This window comes from Equus asinus, chromosome 28 (assembly GCF_041296235.1).
Source record: "Equus asinus isolate D_3611 breed Donkey chromosome 28, EquAss-T2T_v2, whole genome shotgun sequence".
Taxonomy (NCBI): domain Eukaryota; kingdom Metazoa; phylum Chordata; class Mammalia; order Perissodactyla; family Equidae; genus Equus; species Equus asinus.
Genome location: NC_091817.1, coordinates 34,107,018 through 34,125,208, shown reverse-complemented (window position 1 = coordinate 34,125,208; position 18,191 = coordinate 34,107,018). Strand labels below are relative to the sequence as shown.

Below are 18,191 nucleotides of genomic sequence, written 5' to 3'. Positions count from 1 at the left end.
TGTGCAATCATCATCCTCACTACTCATTTAATGTTCAGTATGTGCCAAAAACAGTGTTAGTGTTTTCTTTTATATGCATAATTTCATTTAATCTCACAACAATCCTATGAGATAGGTACATTATCACTCCCATTTTACAAATGAGGAAACTGAGGTCTTAGAGAAGATAAAAAACTTGCCACTCTGCCATTAAATAACAAAGATGAAAAGAAAGACCAAGCATGTAAACTACACTACTATATTTTACCAATGAACAAATAATTATCTCATTATATTAAGCAATACTATAGAATATATATATATCATGTATAAAAAGTAAAAAAAGGTAAGATAAAAGAGTGCTCAGCTTTGAAAGGAGAGGGTAGGATGGAGTCAGTCAGGAAAGGTTTCACAAAGGCGACCCTGATCACTGAAAGATAAGCACAAGTGCCCCAGGCAGACAAGGTGAAAATAAGCGAGCCTGGCAGGGGTTACCTCATAGAGGCAAGGAGGAACATGACACATTCAGAGAAATATAAGCAGTTAGGAAAGGCTAGAGTGTAGAGTTCAAGGTGAAAAGCAGTGGCCTGCTATAGAAAGGTTGTTGAGGGGCCGGCCTGTGGCCAAGTGGTTAAGTTAGGTTGCTTTGCTTCAGTGGCCCAGGGTTTCACTGGTTCGAATCCTGGGCATGGACACGGCACTGCTCATCAGGCCACGTTGAGGCGGCGTCCCGCATGCCACAACTAGAAGGACCCACAACTAAGATATACAACTATGTACTGGGGGGATTTGGGGTGATAAAGCAGAAAAAAAAAAGAAGAAGAAGATCGTCAACCGTTGTTAGCTCAGGTGCCAATCTTTACAAAAAAAAAGCCACATAGGAAATCTTTTTCAGTTCAACTTGTTTCTTTTATTTCAAGTTTATATTGAAGAGTAGCTAAAGAAAGATTAAATAGTATTAGGATGTTTACATTTGACATGGTTAATTAAACAACCTTCACATAAATATACACACACAAACACTATTGGGCATGTACTTAAGCAAGCAGAAGTTGTTCCTCTCCAAAGTATCTCCGAATATTACCCTAAGCTTTTCTTTTTCTTTCATTGCTTTAAAACAATTTTATCTTTATTGTTTTTTAATTACAAAAGGAATTGTGCACTCTGTAAACATTTTAACATTACAGAAGTACATGCATAGTAGATAAAAGGGCTCTGGGTAACCTCCCTAAATGATCACTGTGAACAGTATGAAAACACAGGATGCTCTCCAATCACTATCATCATTATAATATATAATGAATGTACATCTATGAGTATAATAACATAGCCTCATCCTATAAAATGATCCAAAGTAAAGGAAACTGTATAATCAGAAAAAAGTCTGGGGAGGCTGGCTCCATGGCCGAGTGGTTAAGTTCACATGCTCTGCTGCTGGCGGCCCAGTGTTTCGTTGGTTCGAATCCTGGGCACGGACATGGCACTGCTCATCAAACCACGCTGAGGCAGCGTCCCACAGGCCACAACTAGAGGGACCCACAACGAAGAATATACAACTATGTACCAGGGGGCTTTGGGCAGAAAAAGGAAAAAAATAAAATCTTTAAAAAAAAAAAGTCTGGGGAAAAGGGGAGTCTTTAATTTTATATACTTTCTTATTGATTACTTTTTCTAAAGTACTTGATTATTTTGTGATAAAAAAGTTATTTTTAAAAATTGATTAATAACAATGCAGCCAATTCCTTATTAACAAACGAATGCAGGGGCCAGTCCGGTGGCACAGTGGTTAAGTTCACAAGTTACGCTTCAGCGGCCTGGGGTTCGCCAATTCAGATCCCAGGTGTGGACCTATACACCGCTTGGCAAGCCATGCTGTAGTAGGTGTCCCACACATAAAGTAGAGGAAGATGAGTACGGATGTTAGCTCAGGGCCAGTCTTCCTCAGGAAAAAAGAGGAGGACTGGCAGATGTTAGTTCAGGGCTAATCTTCCTCAAAAAATAAACAAACAAATGCTTGCAGAAGATATTTTCCTAGGGAAGTTGGAGATTAATTACCTACATCTGACCCAAATAGTATCATTTACCAGAAAGATGAATAATAATGATTGCTAAACAAGAGGTTAAAAGGTAGGAACCAAGAGTGGCTTCCTATATTCCCAACACTCTCTAACAAGCATAGTTGCATAGAGAACCTGAATGGAAAGATAGGATTATATGGATATATAATGGATTCTTTTTCTAACACATTAGAAATACTTAAATACAACCATTTGCATTTAAGTATTTTTTTTTCTTTTTTTTGAGGAAAATTAGCCCTGAGCTAACTGCTGCCAATCCTCCTCTTTTTGCTGAGGAAGACTAGCCCTGAGCTAACAACTGTGCCCATCTTCCTCTACTTTATACGTGGGACGGCTACCACAGCATGGCACGCCAAGCGGTGCCATGTCCGTACCCGGGATCCGAACTGGCGAACCCTGGGCTGCTGAGAAGCAGAACGTGTGAACTTAACCGCTGCGCCACCAGCCCGGCCCCTACATTTAAGTATTTTTAAGAAGCATTATTAGAAACTTCAGTTTTATTTGAGGAAAAGACACTTATTCCACTTTTTCCTCTCTCAAAGTCATCTAAAGTTACCAGAACATTAAAATTCTTTGTTTGGGATTGCTAGGGGGCCATGCGTGTAAAATTTGAAAGAAGTAGCTGGAGATGCTAGATGCGGGAAGACGAAATGGGAAAGAAAATATTACCCAATTAAAAGAAAAAGCCATTATGCTACATCCACCAAACAAGCCAGAACACACACCCAAGGATCAGTGGGCAAGAGAGGGAAGGAAACAGGAAAGATAAAACTGGAGGTCCTTCTCCCTGCCTTACTAGGGGTCACAAGAAGTATCTGAAAAATATGAATCCTGGTAACAATCTCTCCCCTGGGATGGAATTGAGGGCAACTATAGAGAAAGGATTAATATTACTTCCCTTGAACTCTAAGAAAGTCAACTGGGTCATGCATGTGAGGATTCCCTTTTTGCTAAGTGGTCCACCTCTGTACACAGACAATTAAAAATATAACTTCAGGGAAACAAACCAAGATCATCAGTATATAAATACTATGACCATATGTGAACAACACAGTAGTAACATCACTAAATAATTTTTATTTCCATTTCCATAACTGAATTCAACCCGACAGTCAAACTAACGACATGGACATGAATTAAGTAGAAAGGCAATCTTGATGCCAAGAAAGATGTGGTAAACAGGATAGTGGAAAAATACTTGTTTAAACCACAGACTATTCAATTGAAATGGATTATTGAAGGGGCTGATGCTGCAGATTTCCATATGTTGGTAGAACATCTGAATATACCTTGCTTCAGTTTAAGACTGGATGTTCTTAAATGTTTTAGGTTTCCCAAAGCTTAAATCTGTAGTCAGTTCATTTAGATTGTGGGCCATGTATTAACTTGAGATCCTTTCTTTCCACAGAGCAAAATTAATGAATCATCTGTCCCTGTGAAGAATTTGTGCTTCTGAAAGAATTTTAAATCTAAGCTAGGAAAGGCCTGAGGTGCTACGTCTAAAAGGGATTGTGGCAAAGTCTGACTTCTTAGAAACTACTGTCTCAACATGTTTTTCTTTTGAGGAGCAATAAATTCCATATATGGAATAAGACCTGATGGCATACAACCCAATGAATCTGGTGCCAGGTGAGAGATTTCTGGTGCTCCTAGTGAAACTATGGAAGCAAATGCAGCTGAGCAGCAATGCTATCCACTTCTGCGTCCTCATCTTTGAGCAAAGGACAGTCCTCATCAGTCTCTAGCTTGCAAGACAATATTAAGCAGAGGCTCTCAATAAATAACACATGCCTACTGCAATAAATTAGAGAAAGAAGGAAAGGGTTAGAGGAACTGTTTTAAATGGAAAACAAAAGGTAAAAATCCAAAGATTAACTAACATTATTTCTAGAAATTTCGACAGTGCATAAAATTCACGACCTACATTTAGTATGATAGTAACCATGATGCTACCTTCCACTATAAGCTCTTCAAAGATAGGAATTTTTGTTTGTTCAAAACAATGCCTACTAACTGGGGAGATGTGAGGAGTTACTCCTGCTTTCTTTATAAGCCTTGAGTGAAAATTGGGAAAGGACAAGAACAAGGAGAAAGCCTCCTAGCCAAAGAGAGAGAGGGGACAGGGCCAGAGGCTATAGCCTCATAATCAAATAATAAGTGATTGCAAAGAAGTTTGCCTAGGTCATGGTTAAATCTGATATGCTGTTAAGGGATCACAGAAAGGCTGGGAACAAAAAGATGTAGCTAAACATTATACTCAGGTAATAGCTGAAATTATAGGAACAGGTGGCTTAAACACTGGGTATATATGAGGAAGATGAATCAGGGCCCTATCAGCTCGCCTTGCTTCATTGATCTGCTCCTAAACTAGCTAGCACCAGTTTCTCCAGAGAGGTATAATGAGATCCTGAAACAATTTTCCATCCAAATATGAAGTTTAGAAGGGAAGGGAGATTAATATTTTTTGAACATCTATTATGTGCTAGGCACTTTTATATAAAATATTTTATGTAACATCCACAGTCATTTGTCTGAAAAAGAAACAAGCTTAAAAAGTGTTATTTTCCTGACATGCAGAACTCTAGGTCTCCCTGGTTCCAAAGCCAATGCTATTTCTGCAATACATCACAATCACTGGCATAGATTCACTTGAGAATATTCTGCTCAATAGTACTTTTTCTTGTCCTGAAAGACAGACAAGCCTGGCCTGTTCTGATCACCTTATTTTGTTGACCAACAGATTTCCAGACCTTGTACTTTCTCCGGGACCATAATATGCCACTGATTCCCTAGTTTTTGCCTTGCTATAGCTCGCAGGCTGTGCCTATACTGGCCCATGACAGCTGTACAGCTTCCTCCTACTGCTGGGACAACACCATGGAAAAGGCATGTAGAACAGCCAGCAAATTCAAAACATGTAAGAAGCAGAATTCTACAGGGGTCAAGACTTCTAACTCCACCATTCTCACTAGTGGAAAGATAATAAAGAGTCCACAATAGCGGATATTTCAAAAATAATTTAAATCTCCAGGGTTTTTTGTTGTTATTTTGTCGCAGCAGCTTTACCTCTAATTACATTTTGCTCACGCAAATAATAAAATTCATCTTCCTTCTCATGGTAAATGCAGCAGATTGTGGCAATTCACTCTCCACCTAGAACCAGAGAGGGCACGGGAAACCTGACTGAGATGAAATATTTTAGGAAAATAAGCAGCAAAATTGATCAATCTCACATGAATGATTAAGAGTTGATTGCTCATAGAAAATGCTTTAACCAATCTCAAGATTATTGCCCTCCAAATAAGAAATCTAAAATAACCGTTCAAACTTTTTTCTGAAAATCTGAGAATAATTTCTCAGGGTGTTTTTTTCTTTTGGAGTGGTGTTGTTGACAATAAATAGAATCTAACAGGATTAACATTCCTTTCAGCCATACTCGGTATAGTAACAGGTTAATACCCAATGATTTAGCAACAGTTCCCCACCCCCAACTTAAAAATATATTCCTCTCATAAAGAATTTTAGATTTCTTCAAATGGATAAAATGAATATCTTACTAAGCAGTATTAAATAAAGGATTTTATGCTCATGCCTCCTTAATCTTTTCTATTTCGCCACTTACCCCCTACCTCACTCACCACATCAACATCGCAAAAATAAGTTAGCCTGCTGTTTTAAGTATGGATCTGCATTTAAGAGAGTCTGACAAATTCTAAGACTGCAACTTTGAGTTTAGTACATTTTCTCCCATTTATTAGTGTTAACAAGTAGTCCTTTTAGTTCTGTGACATTAACACCATTACAATGCTAATACTGTACAAGATGCTTAAATAAAAGGTAAAGGAGATATCAAAATTCTTTAAATAATCATGCATTCACATGTAATACTTCATCATCCAGGTGGGAACTTTTAGGCCAGGATGCTGTTTTCCTATGGCTTTCCTGAATACTCTGCTTTAAAACTAGGCCCTTGGAAGCCCTGAAAATGTGATGGGAGTAACTTTAAAAAACAGAGAGAGACAATTCAATTTGTCTGAGATTTCAGTGAGACATCACTGAAAAGGGAATACACATAAGTGAATACGTGACAGGAGTGTTTAGTAAAGTGTTTGGTAAAAGTTACAGAGCAGTCTTCTGCCGTGACACCCCAAAGAGAAAAAATAAGGATCTTTAGGGTAGAAGAACCTTATCAATCAGGCGAGGGTAAAGTAACAGTAAAGAAGAATAGTCAACATATAAGAAATTAATTTCAAGATGGACCATAGGTCTAAACTTGAAACACAACCATAAAGCTTATAGAAAAAAACATAGAAGATCTTCGTGACCTTGAAGTAGGCAAAGACTTCTTGGACAGGACACACGACAGTAACCATGAAAGAAAAAATTTCAGTTCATCACCATTAAGAAGATGAGCAGACAAACCACAGACTGGAAAAAATATTCACAACACACACATCTGACAATAGGCTTGTATCCAGAATATATAAAGAGCTCTACAAACCAATGATAAAGAGATAAACACCCCAGTAAAAAAGTAGATGAAAGACTTGAACAGATACTTTTTAAGATCTATGAACGGGGGGCTGGCCCCGTGGCCGAGTGGTTAAGTTCACGCACTCGGCTTCTGCGGCCCAGGGTTTTGCCAGTTCAGATCCTGGGCGTGGACCTAGCACTGCTCATCAGGCCATGCTGAGGCGGCCTCCCACATGCCACAACTAGAAGGACCCACAACTAAAATATACAACTATGTACCAGGGGGACTTTGGGGAGAAGGAAAGATAAAAAATAAATTTAAAAAAATCTTAAAAAAAAAAAGATATATGAATGGCCAATAAACACATGGAAAGGTGGCTTATTTTTATTCACCAGGGAAATGGAAATTAAAAACCACAATGAAATACCATTTCACACCTACTAAAAGGGCTAAAATAAAAAGATTAATAACATTTAATAATTAGCAAGGATGTGGAGCAACTGGAACTCATACATTGTTGTTGCAGTATAAAATGGTACATCTACTCTAAGGAACTGTTTGGCAGTTTCTTATAAAGTTAAACATGCATCTACCCTATGAACCAATAATTCTACTCTTAAGTATTCACCCAAGAGAAATGTAAACATACATTCACACAAAAGAAAAGTGAACAAGAATGTTCATAGCAGTCTTATTCATAACATCCAGAACTGAAAACAATCCAAATGTCTATCAACGGGAAAATGATAGAATACTTGTATAATGAAATATTAATCAGCATTAAAAAAAAATCAACTACTGATGCATGTAACAACCATGAATCAGAAAAACATGATGTTAAGTGAAAGAAGCCTTATACAAAAGAGTGCCTACTGTATGAATCCATTCCTATAAATTTGAAGAATAGACAAAACTAATCTATGGTGAAAGAAAAGAGAAAGTGGTTACCTGGGGTGGGAGTGGGGAGAGGAATTGGCCAGAAAGACCACGAGGGAACCTTCTGGGGGTGACGGAAATGTTCTATAGCTTATGTAGTGTTTCGACAGGTGTATACAATTGTCAAAACTCATTGAACTGAAGACCCAAAAACATATTATTGTATGTTAATTATACTTCAATTTTTTAAAATGTTAAGGAGTCAGAATTAATCAAAGTGACAGTTAAGTGATCTGGCATAAAGAAAAATTGGACAACTTTTTAAAACTGTGAAATACTTAAAATATGCTAAAAATTATACAGTACAATATAATGAATATTCACATAACTCAGCTTTATCAATCTTAACATTCTGTCATATTCATTCAGTTTGGTTTCCTAACAAAAAGTCCCCATGAACCTCTCCCTGACTCCATTCATCTTCCTCATGCCCTAGCAGTAACCATATCCTAAATTTGGCATACAACAAATTTGTTATTTTTCTTGTATTTTAATTCCATGGGCCTAAAAAATAAACTGCATTGCAAGAGCATTTTTATTTAGGTCACTTATATTGTAAATGACCTTTTTATACTTGAGATTTGATGCCCTGTATGTTCCATCCTTCTTTCACTTAACAAACATTCATAACACTAGTGATGTGACTGACGCCGTGCTAGGTGCCAAGAACACAGTCTAGAGGAGCAGAATGCCTGAAATGAAAATAATTTCATGCCAGTGTGCTAGTGCTAATAGAGAATAAATTAAAGTGTTTGCAAATGAAATTGATTCCCCACCTTGTCAAAATATTCCTAACATCTAAATTCCTAAATCATGGTGAGTAAATTTGCTTGACAACAATGGCCAACATAAATAAATATTTATATCAATAATTTCCCTCTTTCTCCTGATTTTTCACACTAAAAAGTGCAAAGAAGAAGGAATTATTTGGTATCTAAGTCTTAAACTTTGGCCTTTCTTTGCAATATTCATTAAGAGAGTCTTGCCCTGGGGCCAGCCCTGTGGCGCAGTGGTTAAGTGCACACGTTCCTCTTCGGAGGCCTGGGGTTCACCAGTTCAGATCCGGGGTGTGGACATGGCACTGATTGGCAAACCATGCTGTGGCAGGCGTCCCACATAGAAAGCAGAGGAAGATGGGCACAGATGTTAGCTCAGGGCCAGTCTCCCTCAGCAAAAAGAGGAGGATTGGTGGCAGATGTTAGCTCAGGGCTAATCTTCCTCAAAAAAAACCCCCAAAAAACCCAAAACAAACAAACAAACAAAAAAAGAGAGTCTTGCCCTCATTCACTAAAGAACAATGAAGAAACCTCAAGGTACACAGTAATCAGTGGCAAAATTAATTGCAATCTAGATCGCTCAATATTCCTTCTTCCCTGATTCTTTTCCATTTGGAGAAAAAGATAGCTTTAGAGATGCTGCTCGTGTTGGTCTAAAAGAGATTAGTTACTAGTTATAATCAAAGGTAGAAAAGCAAAAGCTGATTTATCTGCAAACCTACAACATGAAATCTCTTATCTGGCACTTCTGTGCATCTTTCACAACAATAAAGTTCCCAATAAGGTATTACAAATCCTGAGGTTCCATCTGAATGATCAAAAAAAGATTCAATTATATTTAGAATAGTTTTACTGTTAAAAATAATTTGGTTATATTCTAATTCTCTGACAATCCATGTATTTGTAGATAGTCTATATTAACTACAACTTTTCATTCTCTATCTCATATTTAGAATTATAAAATATGAGAACTGGAAGGCATCTTATTTTTAATAGATAAGAAATGTAAGTCTTGTAATGTTGAAACTATTTTTCCAAGGTCACATAGAGAGCTAATGGCATCCGAACTGCTTTGCTGTATTTTTTCCCAGGTATCTTGTCCTCTCACGCTTCAGTTTGGAACCAAAGCATTTCTGGTACCAGAAGACAGGTAGTTTCTGTAACTATATCCCGAGGGTTGGAGATGCTTAAAGGATCCCAAAGAGTTCTTTTGAGACTCAAGCACAGAGGAAGTAGGAGGAAATAGGAGAAATAAAAAGAGAATAGTGGGAGGAAATTGGTAGGTGGTAGAGGAATAAGAGCAGACTAGGTCTTTCTCTGAACCATAATCTCCTTGGAGAGAAGCAGAGGAAAGATATGCGAGGACAACATTTTTCTTGTCAAAATACATATGTAAAAATATACATACAAATATGGCTGTCTGAGACTACCTGCCAGATCTGGATGCTAAAAACCAGCTTGGCAGCATTTAAAATTATTTCATTTCCTTATTTTCCAGAATAAATGCTTTATACTAATCTTGTGAGTACTGTCATTACTCTGTATCCTAAAATGAAATTAACAAGTACAAAAATCAACTCTATTACATTGTAAATGGCCAAAGTAGATGAATATTAAAACATCTGTGGTGAGTAGTGATTTTTAGAAACTCATTTTAGTCTTTTTTTGTTGTTCGTACAAGAATTTATATTTGTCCAGAACCAGCTTAATTTTTTCAACTATTTTTACTTTATGTCCACTGTAAAAACAAATGCAGTTTTATTGTAGAACGTATTAATAATCTTTAAAGAGACTAATACATAATATTTATCCTTAGCACTCTAAAATATAGTATACATTACTGTGGTTTTCTAAATTGTAGACAGCCCTTGTTGCAATGAAAACAGCTAACAATTTAAATACCTTTACTTGCCAACAATTACAGCAAATAAGAAGGTAAACCCGAGTCACTCAGTGTTCAGTGAAACAGATTGGTTTCATTTGGGCAGACATTTATTTGTAAAGGTAGATACAGTTTGGAGAATGCTACTTTGCTAAAAGTGATGTTTCCAAAAATAAAATAACATAGTAATATATTAAAAATGGAAGAGCTAACAAAAAAATGTTTGGCTAGAATAATTACAAAAGAAAAATTATTTTTGCTTTACGAAGCAGTTAGCAGATAAATATAATCATTATGAGAATATCTAAAAAGTCAGTTGTATTGTTTTTACTAATAAAACATTAAAATTATTAAGTTATTACTCCAGAGTTTTGGAAATCAGCTATTTCATCAAATGTGTTTGCTGGAGTTTGAACATCACTTGCTTGTTCCCATCCGCCCTTTGGACATGCCATTTGCCTCACATATACTACCTCTGTCTTCCATACCTCTCACTCCCATTCCATGTCCTACCCTTCTCTCACCTGACCCAAAATACATTCCTAACATTAGTTGCTCCTTTATTCCAAGTTCTCTCAGCATTTTCTATCACTTGTATAAAATAATTTGGGTTAATTTATGTACAGTTTATCAGCATTATAAACCCATCTTGGGTACTTCTTAAAAGGAGGGCCTGTGGGGCTCATATTTTCTTTCCATTTCTCCCAGAGTGCCTAGCAGAGTGTGGGTATTCAGTATGAGCTGATTAATCACATACAGCCAACTATTTGTGCCCAGGATGAAAAATCAGAGAAAAAGACTGGGAGACGTTAATGATAACCTCCAAACACACACAGCCTCACAGAATCCAGAGCACAATTTCCTGCATGTTAAGCCACTTACAACAACAAATCCTGTTGGTCTTTAGACTTGCTAGCTTCTTAACCTAAACTGATCCATCCACAAAGCAGTCTATTATAATGGTAAATATCAAGAGCTGTGGAGTCTGATAAATCTGAGTAACTACTATGCCTCTACGACCTAAGTACTGTGACCTTGGGCAAATTATTTAATCTCTCCAGGCCTCAATTTCTTCATATTTAAAATGGGCATGATGCTACCTGCCTCACAAGGCTATTAAAAGAATAAATTGTGATAATGCATGTAAAGAGCTTAGCAGAGTAACCTCTCAATAGTATCACTGTTTATTTATTGTTTTAAGAGGTAGACAAAGCAGAGCTAATTACAGTCCTTCCTGAGACTGATATGTGGGTGCTACAAGAAAAACTTCTTTTTTCACAGGGGTTATTAAGTTAGGGCAATATAGTCCTAGAACTGTGGCACCATCTGAGTTGACTACACAGAATTAGACTCTCCACAGCAGGAGATGTTGCAGCCAAGATAATTTGAGCCTTTAGATCCCTCCGGACCTAAACCTAGATCCACTCCCAGTCTTAAGTTATATGAGGCAATACATTCCACTTCTGCTTAGTTTGGTTTGGGTTTCTCCAACCAAAATAATTCTTACTGAAAAAACGGTGTATGCCTATTTTGATACACAAAGATTTTTCTCCATCCCAATCTATCTCTAACTTCAAGGCCTGTCCCTGAGCTTTATATAGTGTTGTTCCAGTTATAAAATGATCATCATAATGCATGCTTGTGAAGTTGTTTGAAATTCATACAAAAGTGATATCCAAACTGCCACTAAAATAAACGCTGAGAATAATTTACTATTCACTTTAAAGTGTCAAGAGTTTTTGAAAAGTTCCAACTGGCTCATTTGTACCCAAGCAAATTTATTCTTCTTGCTTTCCTTTTACAGCTGTCTATAAAGTTTCTAAATCTCTTAACCAATATGGTAGTCTCTCATTAATCTCTAATACCATCTTCTGATATTTTTAGAACACTATAGGGGACATCTGCTGTTTCTGTCTGCCTAGTATGCATTTTTCCTCTTTCTGGTAACATCACCTTGATTATCCTTTAAGAAATCCTCACTTTCAGTTCATGTGGAGCCCTATTCCTTGGCTCCAAGGTGAGTACTTGATATAGGCCTGGCCAATTGGAACATCCCATATTCCTTGCCAAATGATTGGAACATGGATGAGCGAGGCCCAGTATTTCTGGCAGGATGATTGGAAAAAGACATTACAAAGACATTAGTTCTCTTCAAATTAATTTACGGATTTAATACAATTTCAATCAAAATCTCAAAGGATTTTTTTGTAAGAATGATAAAATCATTCCAAAATTTATCTGGATAAATAAGTAACTATAACAGCCTGCACCTGTTTATTGTTATTTTCCAAATTTTTCTTGCCTGGTATAGTCCACTTGAATTATCAGATACTAAATGTTAAGGGTACTGGGCCAGCCATGGTGGCCTAGTGGTTAAGTTCAGCACGCTCCATTTTGGCGGCCTGGGTTTGGTTCCTGGGTGCAGACCTACAGCACTCTGCTAGTGGCTACACCATGCTGGTGGCCCACGTACTAAAAAAATAGAGGAAGACTGACATGGATGTTAGCTCAGGGTAAATCATTCTCAGCAAAAAAAAAAGGTACAACATACGGTGTGGAATGTTACAAAACATTCAAATAGAACAGAAAATCCAGAATCAGACTGCAGAATATAAAAAATTAAATTATATAAAAAAGGTACATTGCAAATCAATGAGGAAAGGACAGGTCACACCTGCGGTGCCAGATATGCAGCACGCATATTCTATCTCACCCCTGCAGACTCACTGCAGACATCACTAATTAAGCTTTCCTGCTGAACTCAGATATGGCTTTGGAAGCTTTCCCCACATGGCACTCCAGGCAGCCCCATCAACCTATCAGACAATGCACGCAAGCAGATTATTTGACAAATAATGCTGAGAAAATCAGTTAACTATTTGGAAAAATAAATAAAGTTAAATCTCTACTGCATATCATATGCCAAAATAAATTCTACATAGATTAAAGAGTTAAATATAAAAAATGAAACCATAAAAGGACTAGAACAAAGCTATTGCAAACGATATTCTCAAAGAGAAACTGACAAGCTCTGAGATGAGACATGAGAATGAGAAAGCAGTGGTTCTCAGCACTGCCTTGGTTCCTGACATTTTTGAGGCCTGGTTGATCAGCTTTTCCAAAGAACTCTCTATATCTTTATAATACCTCCAACCTTTTATCTGAACTAGCTTGAATAGGTTTCTGTGCTTTGAGACCAGAAGAGCCTTGAATAAGGCACACAATTTTTAAAAAAATTTTTGTTAGCTGATCAACTCATTTTACCAAAAATAAATAAATCTATAATTTTTCTGAGTCTCTTTCAATGAAAAATCAAAGCTTCCCATTTTCCAAGTATGAGGTGTAACATTTTATATACATGACAGATTAAATTGCAAGATACACAACTCAATTTTCTCATTTCTCTATCCCATTAAGTTTACTTTTCACAAAGCATTCTACATAATTTGCAAATTTAAAAACAAGAGGGTCAGAAGGCGGTAGAAATAAAAAATGTGGCAGAAAAGCCAAAGTAATAAAAAAAATTTGTACTTCACATATTCTTAACCAGTTATAGCATGTCAAAGCATTTTAGCCATGTCTTGGGAGCTAGTTCACAGAAATGAAACAAAATTTGAGTTTTCTAACTCTTACTCTTTCCAAAAAGCACATCTACTGATGCCATAATCACTGGCACTTTGTTCATATACAAAATTATTTCATGAGTTTTGTTGTTACACTGAAATTAAACACAAATTTTATGAAGGAATCACCGTATTTTCCTTAGAACAGCACTTCAATAAAGGAACCAAATCAACTGTATTTCTTCAGACACAAAATATTAAACTCACCTGAACACACCATCATTTCTCTAGAGGAACCAAAAGCTCCTTTGTCTAATCTAGAAAAAAAAAAATCCTTTAAAGGAAGAATAAGTTCTCAAGCTGTGTGACTAGATGTAATGTTTATAAACTAAAAATTTTCTTCTCAATCCCCACAGCTAGCAGACAGAGTAACACGAACTAAGAGCTTTATAAAGAAGCTGAATGGTATAAGCTTAACACTCTCCCAATTATCCCATTTTTTCCCACTGGCAATAACCATTCTTCTACTGTCCCTGGATATAAATCTCAGGGCTGGGGCCAGCCGGGTGGCGCAGCAGTCAAGTGCACACGTTCCACTTCGGTGGCCCGGGGCTCACCGGTTCGGATCCTGGGTGCGGACATGGCACCACTTGGCAAGCCATGCTGTGGTAGGCGTCCCACACATAAAGTAGAGGAAGATGGGCACTGATGTTAGCTCAGGGCCAGTCTTCCTCAGAAAAAAGAGGAGGATTGGCAGCAGATGTTAGCTCAGCGCTAATCTTCCTCAAAAAAAAAAAAAAGAAAAAGAAATCTCAGGGATAATTCACTATACCCAATCTGCAGTCCCATCCTGTCATTTCTTGCTTTAAAACAGTGGCTCTCAATATTCTACCCTAATGTCTCTGAGGGATCAAACATCTGTACTAGTAACAGAGGCTCACTGCCAAAGCTTCTTTACACATACCAAATCTTTGGGTGAACAGGCAGTTGGAAGGAGGCTGTCTGGGTAGGAAAAGATCCCTGGTGGATTGTGCTCTCCTCTGGCAAGAACCATCTGCTTTAAAATGTTTCTTGAATTAAATCTTCCACTGTATTCCCACTGCCACCACCACCCCCCCTTCAATGGTTATCACCTCTGCCTAGGACTGCTTTTCACTACAACAGCTGTAGTTTCTCCTACCTTTGGTCTTTCCTCTTCGCACAGCATCCAGTGCATCCACAGCTGCCAACCCAAAATTCTGTTCCCATCAGGTCACTTCCTGGCTCAGAAATGGATTGCATCAGTTCCCCACCCCTTCTATCTTTTCAACCTCTCCCTCTCTCTGTTGGCCTTTGCTCCTTGCTGTACAAATATGTACCAATTTTTTCCCATTTAAAACAAAATAAAATAAAAACCAAACAACCACAAAAGTGAAAGCTCCTTGGACACTTGATTCAACTCCAGTTACCACCTTTGCTTCTTTTATTTTTCTGAGAAGCTTTTAAAAAGCATGGTCTACTCGCTGCCTTCTGTTCCCGTCACTCTGCTGAAACTGCTCTTAAGAGAACTCTAGGGGCTGGTCCCGTGGCCGAATGGTTAAGTTCACACGCTCCGCTGCAGGCGGCCCAGTGTTTCGTTGGTTCAAATCCTGGGTGTGGACATGCCACTGCTCATCAAACCACGCTGAGGCAGCGTCCCACATGCCACAACTAGAAGGACCCACAACAAAGAATATACAACTATGTACTGGGGGGCTTTGGGGAGAAAAAGGGAGAAAAATAAAATAGAGAGAGAACTCTAATGATCTTTTTCTCTAATTACAAATCCAATGGACTCTTTTGTTACCTTCTTGGCTTCTGTAGCATCTGAAGATACTGATCAACCCCTCTTTTTTGAAACTCTTGCCTCCCTGCCTTCCACTGCACCATTTTCTCCAGACTCTCTTCCTACCTCCTGGACCATTTCTTTCCAGATTCCTCTTCTCCACTCTCACTTTAAATGCAAGGGTTCCGCCTGGTTCAATCCTGGTTCTACTTCTCCTTTTAATTGCACTCTCTTGATCCACATTCATGGCATCAATTACCACCTCTACCCTGACATCTCATAAATCTTCAGCTCAATACTGACACTAATCTTGACAACAGACCTGTACTTCAAACCGGCTACTGGCCTTTTGCATCAGGATGTCACACAGGTAACTCAAATTCAACATGTCCAAAATTGAACTCCTTACCTTTACTCAAAGAACTAATTACTCTCCCATTCATTTTGGTTTCATAGTCATCCGGTTTCCCAAGCCAGAAATTTAGGCATTATCCTCTACTCCCTTAGCCCCCAAACCAACTCATCATTTAGAACTGCTGTTTCTATCTCCTTAGATTTTTCAGCTTTATACTGTCCTATCTCATCTCACTGTCCTTATGGTGTCACAGCAGCCTCCTAACTGCTTTCTCTTACCTCATTTCTTGATCTCCTACAGTCCATCTGCCACTCTGAACCTTCTAGGACATCACTCCCTTGTTTAAAGCACTTTAAATCATGGGCAGCTCCCCAGGCCTAAAGCTTTTGACAGTACACACCCTCAGCAAAAATCTGAGTATACACCCTCAATCTATGAATATTCATTAATGCATATATATTATAAATCATATATAAAATATAGAAATCAAGAAAGAATGAGATAAAGATGAATTAAATACACTAATATATCCCTAATGAAGTAATACTATCATTGGCTACTATATGATTAGAAGTAGAATACACTCTTAGACTGAAGTTCATTATTAATGATAATGTGTGTAAACACATATTTCAAATAGTCTTCTTGGCAATTATATTTTTTAGGCTGACTTCTTGATATAATTACCTTGAAATGTGATGAAGAGCTCCTACTAGCAGAAATGTCTACTCTACCTTTTTGTTACTGCTTGCAGTGTTAGAATTATCTTCAATCCATGGTTACTTTGTGCAAATCTTTAAGTCAGTTGTTCATTTTGTGAATATTAATTTAGTTAAAAGCAGATAATATAACATAAATCCACTCAACTAGGCTCAAGTAAATCACAATAAGTTACAATATGATAATAGACAAATTAGTAAGGTCACCACTCTCAACGCCTCTGCTTTGTGAAGCTTCCACTCGTCCCTTGAGACATCACACTGTGTATCAAATGTGTAATGGCACTGTCTCATAAGACTGCGTGAGAGAACCAGGTCATCTATACATTAAGTATTAATAAAGTTCAAGTTCTTCTTTTTTCAGGTTGAAAAGTAAATGTAAACTGCACTTAGAGACAACTGCTTGGCACTGCATACAAGGCCCTTGATGATCTGGCCTCTGCCTACCTCTCCAGCTTGCTCTCTAGGCACACACTTTCCATACCTTACCATGCTTTACTTCTCTCAACACACCAGCTATGTATCACTTTCTTACCTTTGACATGCTGTCTCCTTTGCACTTCTACCTTTGCTGCCAGTGCATCACGTTCTCACCTCTTTGAAAGCACTTATCACAACCTGCTAAAACTGTTTCCTTACTCGTCTTAAGAGCAGGGATTACCCCCAATTTTGAATTCCTAGCATCTACCACAACACCTTACTTGCAATAGGTACTCAATAAATGTTGACTGACAGAATGAAAAAGGTCCAAATTCCTCTGAATGGCTTTCAAGGCCTCGCATAATCTGTCTCCTGTTTATCTACCCAGCTTTATTTTCTTCCCCTAAGTCCGTTCCCATTCTCCTCACTTCCCATCATATGTCATGCTCATTTTGGCTTTTGCTCAGGTTACCGCCTCAACTTGGACTGCCTTCTATCTACAGAGAAGCAACCTGTCCTACAAGCCTCAGACCAAATTATCCTTTCCCAATGAAGTCCTACTCAACTCTTCCAACCCCCGACTGATTGATCATTCCCTTCAGAGAACTCTTGAAGACAGTTTTAGCAATTACTTTCTCTGTGGTAGTTTTCTCTCACCAATTTCTATCTAAGTTCTTTTTTTTTTTTCAAATATTTTATTTTTCCTTTTTCTCCCCAAAGCCCCCCAGAACATAGTTGCATATTTTTAGTTGTGGGTCCTTCTAGTTGTGGCATGTGGGACGCCGCCTCAGCGTGGTTTGATGAGCAGTGCCATGTCCACGCCCAGGATCCGAACCGGAGAAACCCTAGGCCGCCAAAGTGGAGCTCGAGAATTTAACCACTTGGCCTCGGTGCCAGCCCCTCTAAGTTCTTTGATGCCACGGACCACCTTCAACTTCTTTTGTACAGTGATCTCTCACAACACATTGCAACATGATGATACATAGGAGATGGTAAAAGATCTGACTGACTGGTTAGAGGTAGGCAGCATGATGCAAAGGAGAGAGCACTGGACTGGGTTGTAGTTCAAATTTCACTACTAATTAGCTGGGTGACTTTAAACATACCCTTAACAGTCTCTGGTCATTAATTCCTCATCTGGAAGATGAGACTTTACAACTTTTTAAATTTCAGGTAAGGGGCCGGCCGGTGGCACAGTGGTTAAG

General features: G+C 38.0%; 1 protein-coding gene across 2 annotated transcripts in view; it reads right to left on the bottom strand.

The window, feature by feature from the left end:
* The window catches only part of SNTB2 (syntrophin beta 2), a 94,187-nt gene that overhangs the window by 70,427 nt on the left and 5,569 nt on the right, over positions 1–18,191 (bottom strand). Inside the window, exons 2-3 of one of the 2 annotated variants that reach the window (XM_044760718.2) lie at positions 14,869–14,947; positions 13,956–14,005 (exon numbers count right to left, since the gene is read on the bottom strand). The exons of the other annotated variant lie outside the window; for it this stretch is intronic. Of the exons in view, the coding sequence (XP_044616653.2) occupies positions 13,956–14,005; positions 14,869–14,947 (129 nt within the window). The remainder of the gene's footprint in view (positions 1–13,955; positions 14,006–14,868; positions 14,948–18,191) is intronic. 2 annotated transcript variants of the gene reach the window in all.